At 47.3% G+C, this 13,032-nt stretch overlaps 1 protein-coding gene and 1 long non-coding RNA gene across 8 annotated transcripts in view; one reads left to right on the top strand and one right to left on the bottom strand.

Annotated features, from left to right (window-relative positions):
• Positions 1 to 1,720, bottom strand: part of SMCHD1 (structural maintenance of chromosomes flexible hinge domain containing 1) — a 187,269-nt gene extending 185,549 nt beyond the window's left edge. For all 5 annotated transcript variants that reach the window (XM_067547134.1, XM_067547127.1, XM_067547143.1 and 2 more), the window contains exon 1: positions 1,319 to 1,720. In XM_067547134.1, the coding sequence (XP_067403235.1) occupies positions 1,319 to 1,507 (189 nt within the window). In that variant the 5' untranslated portion in view covers positions 1,508 to 1,720. The remainder of the gene's footprint in view (positions 1 to 1,318) is intronic.
• Positions 1,721 to 1,794: 74 nt separating this feature from the next.
• LOC137152489 (uncharacterized) overlaps positions 1,795 to 13,032 on the top strand; it is a 43,683-nt gene continuing 32,445 nt past the window's right edge. For 2 of the 3 annotated variants that reach the window (XR_010919532.1, XR_010919530.1), the window contains exon 1: positions 1,798 to 1,865. This is a non-coding gene — a long non-coding RNA (uncharacterized lncRNA). Of the gene's footprint in view, positions 1,866 to 5,471; positions 5,570 to 13,032 lie in introns of all 3 variants that reach the window. The other variant, XR_010919533.1, reaches the window with a different exon arrangement.

Genomic DNA, 13,032 nt, shown 5'->3' with positions numbered 1-13,032 from the left:
CATCCAGGTACTGGATGTATTCCAGAGGAACTGTTCAAGCCTACAAACTCCAATACTGCTAAAAATCTGATATATATGGACTTTGAAACCACTTGTATGTATCTGATTGCTTTGATCATTTAACATCTCTCGTTCCTTTCTTTTCTTTTCTAATAAACATTTAGCTTTTAGATACCAAAGGATTGGCTGACAGCATGGTATTTTGGGTAAGAACCAAACTTATATTGATCTGGTAATGTGGCTGACCCTTTGGGGATCAGGAAAGTTTTTTGTAAAGGGAATAGAGTTTTAAGTTATTTCTTAAATAAGATCCTGGAGATGCGGAATAAGTAGGGATCTATCAAATTCACATCTCTGAAAATTGCGTCATGGACTGTGAAATCCAGTCTCCCTTGTGAAATCTAGTCTTTTGTGTAATTTTATAAGATAAGGTAAAAAGATACAAAAGTACACAGCATTTTTCAATATGGGGGGGGGGTCCTAACCCAAATGGGGGCCACAAGCCTATTGTAGAAGGGGTCATGGTATTGCCACCCTTAATTCTGTGCTGCCTTCAGAGCTGAGCGGCTGAAGAATGGCAGCTACTGGCCACGCACCCAGCTCTAAAGGCAGTGCTGCAGCCAGCAACAGCACAGAGGAGTGGCAATACCATACCATGCCACTTACTTTTGCGCTACCACTGCTGGCATCACTGCCTTCAGAGTTGGACAGCTGGAGAGCTGCGGCTGTCGGCCAGCCACCAATTCTTCTCTCCCAAGAAATTAGCTGAAACGCAACCTGAACAAAAAGCAAACCAACAAATACACCACCACCACCACCACCACCACTTCGTACATTAATTTAAATGGTAGAGACACAGTGACACAACAGGGTTCCCAACACATAGCCAGCCTAGGCATTTCCTCTGTCCCAGCGGGCTGGAGCTCACAGTGGTGAGACATGCAGCGCTACCGCCAGCCAGCAGGGGCCGAGAACGAATCGATCATTAGGACAATGAAGGGCACGTGAGCGCCCGCCCACTGGCTGCAGCAGCCCCGCCGGGCATGCGCACTGAGTACCGCGAGCCGCTGCTCTCCAGCGCCTCGCCAGGCGGAAGCTAGCCATTGGCGCATGCTCGGCGCGCGGCCCCGCCCCCGCCCTAGAGAGGCCCCAGCAGCACCAGAGCCCCGAGATTGTGACGCTCGAACGCCCAACGGCCGCTCGGTCGGGCAGGAACAGGGAGCGCCGGCCGGATCTCTCAGGGCTCGCGCCGCCACCACCCCTCCCCGTACAAGCCCGTCCTAGCGGCCCCGCTCTCCCCGCCCGGCCTCTCCGCTACCTGGCACACGGCGCTGCGGAAGCCGCGGTAGGTCTCCTCGCCGCAGCGCAACACTTTCTCCTTGGGATCCCCCTGCTCCAGGCGCCGGTCGAATAGGAACACGGTCCGGTCGCTGCTGCTGCTGCTGCCGCCGCCTTGCGGCCCTGACAGTCTAGGCTCGGGAGCCCCGCTGTAGTTCACCGCTGCCATGTTGGGGAGCAGAAAACGTCGCAGACGGAAGAAGCCCAGTCACGGTTGCCGCGCTGTAGCTGGCGCGCGGGCTCCCCCGCCTGGCGCTACTCTCCCCGCGCGAGCGGCAGCCTGCCTGACGGAGCCTGCCCAGCCTCCAATGGGAAGGAGGCGGAGCTAGCGGGGGGGGGGGAAGGGGAGCCCGAGCGAGAAGCCGGGATAGAGGTGGGGCTTGGCGAGGGAAGAGGGCGGGGTCTGGATGGAACCTAGGCCGAGAAAGGGTGACCCGGAAGTACAAGTGCGGAAGTGGGGTGGGGTTGAGTGAGAGACTGCGAGACCGAGTTGAATCGGCCTGAGGGCGGAGCGAGGGGAAGGAAAGGTAGGATCCGGCCAGCTCTGTCGGTCCCGGAAGTGAAGTTATTCGCGACAGAATCGTGATTCCCGAGACAGACTAACCGCGGGCTCCACGTCACTTCCGGGCTAGGGTGTACCATAGAGAGGGGAAATGGTGTGGCCAGGGAAGCCCTGATTTTTCACCCCGGGATTCTAGGCGGTGCTGCTGCCCCCCACAGGCGCAGAAGCGGGGAGGGGGAAACGGGACAGACAGTCTGTGCAGGCGGCACCGGAACCACGTGTGCCTCACTTCCTCTGGCCGCTCCCCAGCTGACTCGGGAACCGGTCCGGCGGGAAGAAATCGAAGCTATTGCGCAGCTGCTGCGGCTGGCTGCTCTCAGGCTGCACGCGCGCCACCCGCCCGCCGCGTGCACGAGCCGAGGCGGCTGGGAACTCCGAGAGTCTCGGCCGGGGCAAAGCCACCCGTTCCCAGCTTCCAGCAGCTCCCCGCCCCCCAGGGCCCCGCCCGGCGCTGCGCTGCAGGCGGAGCAGGGACAGGTAGCGGAGTCAGTGGGCGCCGTTCGGGTCCCATGTTCCGCGTCGCGGCTGCTCTTGGCCCTGGAATCGCCCTGACGCCTTGTCACTGAGCCCCGGCTCCGGCTGTTCCCACCCAGCCCCTGCCGCTTAGAGGCAACAGTTGGGGGCGGCGCCGTCTGTCACCCACCGCGGGGTCCCGTTGCCAGTTTAGCAGCGGGCCGGGCCCCGCTCCTCCTGGAGAAGAGCAAAGATGCAAACACCGCAGCCAACCTGCCCGTTGCTCTCCGCCCACCCTGACCACGCAAAGCAGGGGACCTGTCTCAGCCCCGTAGCCTCATCAGCCACCACAGGGGGAGCCGCCCTCCAGCCGTTGTTGCCCCTTCGCACCTGTATTTCCAGAGAGTAGAGAATCTGTCCTGGATCTGCTTCCTACAGAGAGACTCGAGTGACACATGAGGGTGGGGAGCAGACGGATTGTATTGAAGTGCCACACACATCCCAGGTGTAGATCCCTAGATGTATCTAGTAAAAGATTAAGCCCACAATAATTTGTGAACAGATTAAATGCCCATTATTAGATTTAAGGGTTAGCACTCTACTGAGCTGAATGAAGATAATCCTATCTTTGAGTTGCTGTTTGCAAACTCAGGAAGACTATTTGGCTTGTCCCTCAGCCTAAGGGGAGGAAGTAGTGGGATCAGGACTCAACTGATTATGGGGAACGATAAATGAAAAAAATGAATGGGTGTGAAGGTCAAAGGACTAAACGGAGGGAACCTGAAGGGGACACCGAGCAGAAAACCCCAGACAGCGCCCACTGTTCCTCAGAAGTAGCTAAGGAGTCAGCAGACATGGCCCAGAGGAACTGCCCAGATATGTGATCAGACAGAGGAACAGAAATAGACCCCACAGTCACAGAGCACCTCCTTGGCCAACATCCTCTCTCTGGTGTTGTAGATGGCCGCCTTGGCCAAGAGGAGGAGGAGGTTGATGAGGAGGTCCCACGACTTTGTGGGGTCATGGACGAGGTGTGCATAGATCAGAAGGTGTGGGGAAAAGTGCAGCCAGAACCTCAAGAGGAGGGTCTGGAGGAGCTGGAATAGGGGCTGCAACCTGGCACACTCCAGATATACATGCGCCAGGGTCTCCCTCATGCTGCAAAAGAGCCAGGTACTGGGACAAGGGGTGAACCGCACCAAGTACAGGCCCGTGCTCAGCTCCATGAAGAAGTTGCCAGTTAATAGTCCCGGTGGGCCATGGAACCAAGATGGAATACAGACTCATCCACCGGGTTTCCTCACCCTCAACAGGTGGTAAGAGGTCCTGCCACTCAGTGTCCGGGTGGGACACATGGGTGAGGAAAGGGAGAGTGTGGAGCACGAGTGTGTATAGATGTGCCCGTGATGCTGTAGCCCAGTGAAAAGGTCTGGAAGGCCTGGGATGAGGGTGGGTGGGGCGCACCCTCTTGCAGGACCCGTTCGAGCAGCGGGCGGTAAGGCTGCCCTCACCTCCTGGAGTACGTGCTGGGAGCAGACTCAGGAAGACAGTGGTCAGTTGTGTCATTTTCAAGTCTCTGCACTGACAAAGCCTAGAAAATATTATTTTAAGTGCAAACAAATTCTGCAGAAACTCATGGGGATGCCTCAGGAGTGCGACTCTAGTATATTCATTGTACTGGTTCAATCCATCTATAACCATAAACTACTTAAATTCAGAATAGTTAGGAAATCCATCCAATACAAAACACACAAAAAAAAACCCAAATCATGGAACTAACGTTTGCAGCCATCATGTTCACTCTGCGTGTTCTACTCCTTCCTCCACCCTTTGTCTGTCATTTAGACAGTGTTGCCTCATTGTTCTCATATACCCATCTCTCTGTATCCATCTTTTGCCTTTTTGATCTGTGTTTGTACAGCACCTATCACAGTGGTGTCCTGGTCCATGACTGGAGCTTCTAGGTGCTACAATAATACAAACAATAAAAATTACTAACAATAATGGCTCTGAAATCCTTTTCAGAGTTACTGTTATCCAAGATGCAGTCCTCTATTCTGTAGATGTAGCTTGCATTTCTTGTTCCTAGAAGTATAACTTTGCACTTGGCTATATTAAATCAAATTTTGTTTGAATCAGCCAAGTTTATGAAGCAATTCAAATCACTCTGTATGACATTCTGTCCTGATCCTTATTTGTAACTGACAATCTTTGTGTCATCCATACATTTTATTAGAAATAATTTTATTATACAATAGAACCTCAGAGTTACGAACACCTCGGGAACGGAGGTTGTTCATAACTCTGAAATGTTCATAACTCTGAACAAAACGTTATGGTTGTTCTTTCAAAAGTTTACAACTGAACATTGACTTAATATAGCTTTGAAACTTTACTATGCAGAAGAAAAATGCTGCTTTCCCTTTATCTATAGTAGTTTATTTTTAACACAGTACTGTACTGTACTTGCTTTTTTTTTCCCCTCCCTGTCTCTGCTACTCCCTGATTGCATACTTCCAGCCAAGTGCGGTGCGTGGTTGACTGGTCACTTCATAACTCTGGTGTTTGTAACTCTGAGCTTCTACTGTACTTGCGGATCATTAATGAAAATGTCAAATAGCATTGGGCCTAGTAGAGAACCCCCCTAGAAACACCCCCATTTGATAATTATTCCTTACTGATGACTACTAACTAGGGGCCTAATGGGCTCAAGTTACAGAGAGGTTGGGGCCCCATTACTACTTACAGGGGTTATCTTACTTTACATTTAGGGGGCTTTATGGCCTCCTTACTTCTCACTGTGGTTTAAATTAATACAAGGCATTTGACATTCAGCCCTAACCCACACACTTTCCCCACATAGTTCTAGAACTGCTGGTTCCCTAATCCTGTTCCCCTTAAATCAAATAGAGTTTTGACACAGATTAAAATCGGAGTGGGATTAGACCCCTACTGAGTAAAGTCAAATGGGAGGAATTATACAAATCCAGTACAGAAAGTGGCTATGGAATCCTTAAAAAACCAAGCAAAACACACATACAACACAGGGAGGGGCCCCCGGGGAGCTGTGGCACAGGGTCAGGACCCCCCCAGACTTACTCATCTCTTTCCCCTGCAGTTTCAGCTCCCTTCCCCTCCCAAACCAGAAGAGGCTGGCAATTTCCAGCTCCCATTGGTGGCTAAGCAAGCTAAGGTCCTTAAGCCTCTTCTTGTAAGGTAGGTTCTCCATGCCTCTGACGATTCTTCTCTGCACCTGTTTCAGTTTGAATTAATCTTTCTTAAACATGGAAGACCAAAATTACATACAGTATTCCAGATGAGGTCTCACCATTATAGTGGTAATAACATTTTCCTATCTGTACTGGCAATACCTGGCCTGATGCATCCTGGATTGCATTAGCTTTTTTCATAGCTGCATCATATTGGCACGTCATAATCATTCTGTGATCAACCAGTACAATGAGGTCTTTCTTCTCTGTGCTTCCAACTGATACGTCTCCAGTTCATAGCAAAAATTCTTGTTGTTAGTTGCTAAGTACATGACTTTGCACTATTAAATTCCATCCTATTTCTATTACTGCAGTTCTCAAAGTCATCCAATTCTTGTATGATATTCTAGTCTCTCTCTATGTTGGCCATACTTTCCAACTTCGTGTCATCTGCAAATTGTATTAGCACACTCCCACTTTTTGTGTCAAAGTCATTAATGAAAATGTTAAATAAGATTGGTGCCAAGACCAATCCTTGGGGAACTTCACTACCAACCTCTTCCAGCCTGACAGTTCACCTTTCAGCTGTAGTCTCCCCTTTAACTATTTCCTTCCCCTTTTGATTCTTGTGTTAATCCCCATCTTCAATTCAACTAATAATTTCCTTTTGTGAAACTGTATCAAATGCTTTACTGATATCCAGGTAGATTAGATCTACTGCATTTCCTTTCTCTAGAAAATCGGGTATCTTCTTAAAGAAAAAGAGCAGGTTCATCTTGCGTGATCTACCTTTTGTACAACCATGTTGTATTTTGTTCTAATTACTGTTTACCTCAATGTTCCTAACTACTCCGTCTTTCAAAAAATTTTCTGACATATTGCATACAGTGGAGGTCAAACTAACAGGCCTGTAGTTTTAAAGTATTATCATAGTTTTGTAGTATACATGATCTTAGTTACAACTAGCATTTCTAAGTCTAGTATAGGAGGCAGCCATCCAGTTGAAAAGCAGTCAGTCATTTTTTACACCTGCTATATGAGAGCTCAAGTTTCATACCAAATTTGTATTTGGTAGATCATTAAACCTACTTAATGTGTTAATTTAGAAAATATAATGCTGATGTAAAATGTAACAAATACTAAAGATTTTCTTCTGATTATTAAACCAATATTATTATTGGAAACTGCTTTAGGAGGAGATTTTCAAAGGCCCAAGGGGGAATTAGGCAGCCAACTCCCATAGATTTAATTGCCCTTAAAAATCTTACCAGTTTAGGCCCTGATCCTGTAATATTGATGTCAATGGGAATTTTATCATTGAATTCAGTGGCAGCAAAATTGAGTCCAAAGTTTCTTGTATTATATTCCTGTATTGCTAGTGGCACAAATATGACATATCATAGGCTCTAGCACTATGTTCAAAAATGCCAATTCCAATTTTTTCATTTATCCTTGTGATGATCCTCATTTGGGGGTTGGTTGGTCAGGTAGTGTCATCTAGTAGTCAGGGCTAAGACCCATGACCTGCAGGGGAGTTGTTAGTAGGGGGGTGCCAACTTTTATTTTTGCTGGTGCGTGTTGGCATGGGGGGGGGGGGGGGGAGGAGAAAGGATGTGTCTCACAGTGGGCTCCCCCCTTGCCCATGGTCACCGTGCTCTCCCTCATTCCCTGCCCCACTTACCTGGGGGGGTGGCTCTGTCCTCCTGCTGTGCCCCCCTCCTCCCGGCATGGTTGACTGCTCTCCCTGGCAGCCACAGCTGCCTGCAGGGGCTTGGCTGGGGGAGGCGGCTTCCCCTCCCTGTCATGGGCTGGCTGCCATGACGGGCACAAGTCAATCAGAAACTTGCCAGGGGGGAGGGTGACTCTTGTTCACTTGGCCCCTGCCCCTGGCAGCCAGCCAGGATGGGGAGGGTAGGCTGCTTCCCACAGCCAGGCTCTTGCAGGCAGCTGCCACACTGCACAGAGCAGCATCCCAGCTGTCTGAGGTTGCTGCGGGATGCGGGCTCTGGGGTGCTGGGCTGCCCCGGGGAGGTGAAGCCTCGGGCGGAAGGGCCAGGGGGCCTAACTTCCCCGAAGGGGAGTGGAGGGGAGTTGCATGTGCTGCACAGAGCAGTATGCAGCAGCGCCCACTCACAGCCAGAAATGACTGGTCCAATGCCCACCTTTGCTCCTAGCGCAGCCCAGTGGGTGCTTAGCACTCATTTTTTCTGAAGGGGAGTGGGAGTGGCTTCACAGCCCATCAACTTATGGGCTTTGAAGCACCATCCCTGAAGGGTGCTGATTGCTGGCCAGGCCAGTCCCGGTGAGTGCTGAGCACCCCCCCTTTTTTTTCGGGTAGGTGCGTGGGCCTCCTGGCACCCACAGAACTCGGCACCACAAGGGTTGAGTATAATAATGAACCAAACAGGTAATAGAAAGTGGTCTGTTCTAGGAGACTTACAAGGGTTCACCAGAGATTTCCATTTAAATCATTAGAGAATGCCCTAGACCTGCCTGCCTCAGTTTATCCTTGGGAGGACACGGATACAGTCCTCTACTCAAAGGATTGACACTCAGACGATATTTTTTTCAAAAACAAAATCTCTCTTTATTAAATGCTAATTCTAATACAACTGGATTCTTAAATCAAAAATCAACACAATGTAACATATGAAATAAACTGCTTTGACAATCCATACACCATGGTTTATGTAACCTAAGATGGTGCAAAAATCAAATATAACATAATACAATACTCATATCATTTCCATAGCACATATAACATAATGTTATGAATACTTAGTATAGAAGACATGCAATGTTGCAACATTAACAGAGAGAGAGAAATTCTTCATATATATGGATAAAGCATTAATACAATGTTTTGTAATATAAAACCGAATCTATTACATTGTAACACCCAGATTCCTTATACATATGTATAAAGTAACATTACAATAATACACATTCAATAACATTACTGCAAACTATCATTCTAGAAGTGTTGATCAAGTAATCATAGAATAGGTGGGGTAAGAGGCTATTCAGATGCAAGCATCCAGCTTTATTTACAATCATTCCCATACATTCCTTATCTTTATGAGTTATGCTTACTTTACTTCTTCTTGGTCAAATCCCTCTGACTCGTCTCAGGGTCCTTCTGCTCTGTCAAGCTGCTGCTGCTGCTGCTTTCTGTTGTCTTCTCCTCTTCTGGCCATCAAACCACCCACACTCAAGCCTGTCAGCTCTCCTCCTTATATACAATTTTCTGACCCTTTCTGATTGGTTGCTTTCTTAATGTCAATCAACAGCATCTTCCCCTTCCAGGGCTGATATCATTTTCAACCAATCACCTATCTGATATGTTAATTAGCTTTACTTGTTTACTTCAAACTTGGACCTCCTTCAGATTCTCTTTCCCACCTACTTACCCCTTCCTGCAGGTATTAGGAGTGACCTTTATTTCACTCCAGTTTACCTTCCTGCTACTGGTCAGTTTTACACCTCCATTTTGTTTCTCTTTCTCTCCTAGTTTGATATCATTGGCCACCATTTTAGATTTCTAGCTCAAAGTTACTCTAAAGCATCATTATTTACTACTAATTAAAAGCCTTAAAACTAACTATATTTCTATTCATGCCTAATCATTATGATACCATTACCATCTTTGTTATTTAAATTAGAACAGATAAAATCCATGAAGTTTTCTCCCCCTCTCTGCATGCTTTTTGAGCTGTGTGGCTAAATGCTGTCTCTGGTACTGATCTCTTTATATGGACTAGAGCATCTTAAAAATCTCATGTATCACTACTCCACCGGGCTTCGACCCAGGGCCCTTTGAGGGCTGTCAGTGATTTGACAGCCAAAGCTGCTTAAGGCTGACCTCCCTGGGCCACTTCCTGTTTCCCCCCTTGCAATTCTCCCAAAGTCGCTGTCCCAGTTAAAGTGATGATAAGGGTGCCTGCTCACCACCAGGCACCTTCTGGTGGCAGCATGCAGCATGGTAGTGCTCTTCCTTAGGTGCCAAGTGCCTCCTCCCATGGTGTGGCCCATGTTCCTGGGCCAACTCAGTCCAAGAGCTTTCCTATGCTGGGGTAGTCCAAACAAAAAAAAAAAAAAAAGGGGATTACCAAAGTTCAGAGTTCATATGAGGAGGAGACAGGAATGCTTCCCTCTCTGGCTGGCTGTGTGGCAGGTCCTCCCTTCCCTCAGGAAGGATCCTTTGGGCAGTTGTCTTAGGGGAGAGATTTCTGCCTTTCTTTTGCTCTCCTCTGCTGGAGCTGCAGGTAGCAGGTCTGCTCTCTTCCCTGTAATGAGCTATTCCTCTGCCTTTTAACTCCTCCAGTTGGAGCATTTCCTACAGGTGGGGCTGGCTGGGCCCACAGTCGTTCCTTAATCCCTCGTTGGCCAGTGTGGGGTTTGTACACCCCCATCATAATCCTTTAAGAATAAAAAAATAAAATGATCTTGAAAATATTCCTATTGGGTGGATTAACAGGGCTACAGTTTTTCTTTCAGAAGTTCATCTGTTCCTACCACGTTCCCAAACTAGCTATGAAACATCACTGAGCTAATAACATTTTCGTGTCATCATGGCAATGTACTTTCCACTGGCATTCATTCATCATATTATCATTTACATCATGAATTTAGGGCAAAATTCTGGGAAAGGTCAGATAGCACTCATTGCTCAGACAAATGTGCTCAAAGGGAGTGAAGTTCAGCTTCCTCCTCTGTGTTGGCAGTGTCCCTTAGCAGCAGAATCAGTGTGGTTGTACTGATGGTAGTTGTGGATGGGGATGGGGAGACTGTGTGGACTAAATGCTGGCTGCTATAGACACGCTCTATCCCCCGTGAGACCTCCTCACCCGATGCTCACTGCATCTCTAGTCGCATCCCTCCTCTCCTCCACACTCCACCCCCTCCCCTATGAGATCCACCTCACCCTCTCTGCTCCCCCAAAAGCCCCCACACTCACCCTGTCCCTCTGGTGGTAGAGGGCAGAGTGGGGGGGGAGCTGGGGCGGAGCAGCATGGAGTGTGGGGTCTGCAGGCAGAAGAGGTGGGACAGGGAGCTAGCCTCCCCAGGGGAAGCTTCACCCACCACCCATGTCTCCTAATGCCCCCATAGTTTAATTTCCCTCTATACCTTCGGAAGTTTTCCCTAAAGGTTTTGTGTGAGATGTATATGTACCTCCACACTTTGTTGTGTGTGCATTGAATATATAGAAAAGGAAGACAAAAATTGTAGAAAAAAGGCTGCCAGTAACATTAATATAACATGGAAGAGAGGGATATCTTATACAATCACCTCTGGAGAGTTATATTCTTTTATACCTTTTTTCTTCTTAAGGGATCTGCTTCAAGTCTCTCCCTTTAGTAATTATTATTATAATAGTCTCAAATCTAAAATGCAAGAGATTATTCAATAATGGAGCTGGTTGAAAATTTTTCAACAAAACATTTTCCACTGGAAAATGCTGATTTGACTAAATTGAAATATTTGGCAAGAATGTATTGATTTCATCAAAAACTCTGACAGGAAATTAGCAAAATGTATTGTTTTGATAAGGTTGAAACATTTCATTTTGACTTTATTGTTTTAACGTCTATTATAATATTAAAGTCAAAATGAAATATTTTCAAATGTTTTGAGGGCAGGGTTATATAAGGGAGTGCTGTGTGCTCTACTACCTCAGTAACTTCCATTTGCTGAGTCATATGGAAGTGAACTGCTCTAGCCCACATGGATCTGGGATTTTTCTTCATTCAAAAGGGTCTTGGATAGTTTATAGTTGTTGTATTTAATATACAAATGTCTCTGATAATTTATAGTTGTTGCTTTTAGTATAAGGTAGTTTTAAGTATAGTAATAAGTACAGATAGTTTAATATAGTTTGTAAAGTCAATTCTGTGTAATGGCAGAACTGAAGAGGAGAAGATGGGTTTTAAGAGATGTCCTTTGTACCCAGCTGTCTTCTCAACACTGGATAACCATGTTAGATGCCTTAGGGCCATAAAGCCACTCTTCTTCTGGGTATTCTATTTGCTTGATATTTGTACACAGAGCACGCAAGGAGAGGCAGAACAGACTGCAGGTGCTTCTGATTAAAGAAGCTCTTGCTGCTAAATAGCCTGGTTGTGGAAGGTTGTTGGCTCTGAAGACTAAGAGGCATATTTCAGCTTCAATGACGTCGGCAACTGTTGGTGCCAGCTTTGGTTCCTTCTGTTAAAACCATCAAGAATTTGAAGGCACCATTGGTGCAAAAAGACTGCCTGCCTGCAAAGGAACCTAGAGCCACTTTGTGCCCTCCAAGTGTATCAATTCCAAAGAAGAAGGTGAGGAAGAAGGTGGCCACTGTTAGCTGTGCCAGATCCATAAGCCAGACTTGTCAGCCCCATCTGATTCTAACATGGCCTTTGCAGTTCCATCTTTGAAACCTAAATCAGAACCACTTTTAACTAAGAGGTGTGGAGCGGATTATTTCTCTGGATCCAGTATTTACCAGGTCTGTGGGGCCAGCTCCTTCTTCTGCTCTTGTTCTGAGACCTACCTTGGATCCAAAGTTGACTTTTACTGTGGTGCCTGATGTGCTCCATCCCATGTCTGAGTATTCCTTTGATCCGAGTGAGAGGCAAGTGGCAATGAGAAAGAAACAGGCTTTGTCAGTTCTGTGATCTGCATCATCTGAAAAGAGGAGAAGAGTAGAGAAGATTGTTGGTCTTTCTTCCCATCCATCTAATGCCTCCTTCTTTTAAGACTCCTACAGGATCTCCAGGCAGATCTTTCTCATCTTTTGTCTCTCTTCACCGTCCAGGTCTGTTGCTGGCTCCAGTAAGATCCATAGCATATCCGCGGTCAGATCCTCAGTTAGAAGAGGATAAAGGAAGAATTAAGAGACTTGGCTCATGGTTCATCCCTCTTCAGCCCAGGTTTCCACACTCCTTTGCTCCCACTCCTATGGATATAGTCCTAGAATCCCAGCTACTGGAGGGATTGCCAGTCCCGGACTCCAGGGCTTTATTGAGTTCCACCACAGGAGTTTATGAATTGTCCTCCTTATGGATGGAGAGGTGATGTTTCATCTGGTAAGGATCTAATGGCTAAGCAGTCTTCAAATCTGTGTGCAATTCAGGCCATTGTGCCTGATACACTCTCTGAAGAGAAAGATGAAGAGAGAGCTCATCTTTTTGAACAAGAGCAGAAGGATACTGACTTTGATTCTGATTTGTCACCACATGAACATATGGGTGTGCCTTCTGCATCTTCCCTTTCAGAGATTGCTTTGCATTTCCACAGCCTGGTGGATCACATGGCATCCACACTGAACTTACCTTCTGCATCCATGGAGCAATTGTCCCATCCAGTATTTGACATTCTTGGGGCTACTTCCAGGAATAGGATGTCGTTGCCAATTCTGGATGGTCTATTGCTGCCTGCTAAGAATGTTTGGGAGACCCCTGCTTCCAGCCAGCCTATTTGGAAAAAGCA

The sequence above is a fragment of the Emydura macquarii genome, unplaced genomic scaffold (assembly GCF_026122565.2).
Source record: "Emydura macquarii macquarii isolate MOO-44397 ecotype Brisbane River unplaced genomic scaffold, CSIRO-AGI_Emac_v2 contig_212, whole genome shotgun sequence".
NCBI lineage: Eukaryota > Metazoa > Chordata > Testudines > Chelidae > Emydura > Emydura macquarii.
The sequence above is the reverse complement of the archived record's forward strand: the minus strand, read 5'-3'. Positions and strand labels throughout refer to the sequence as shown.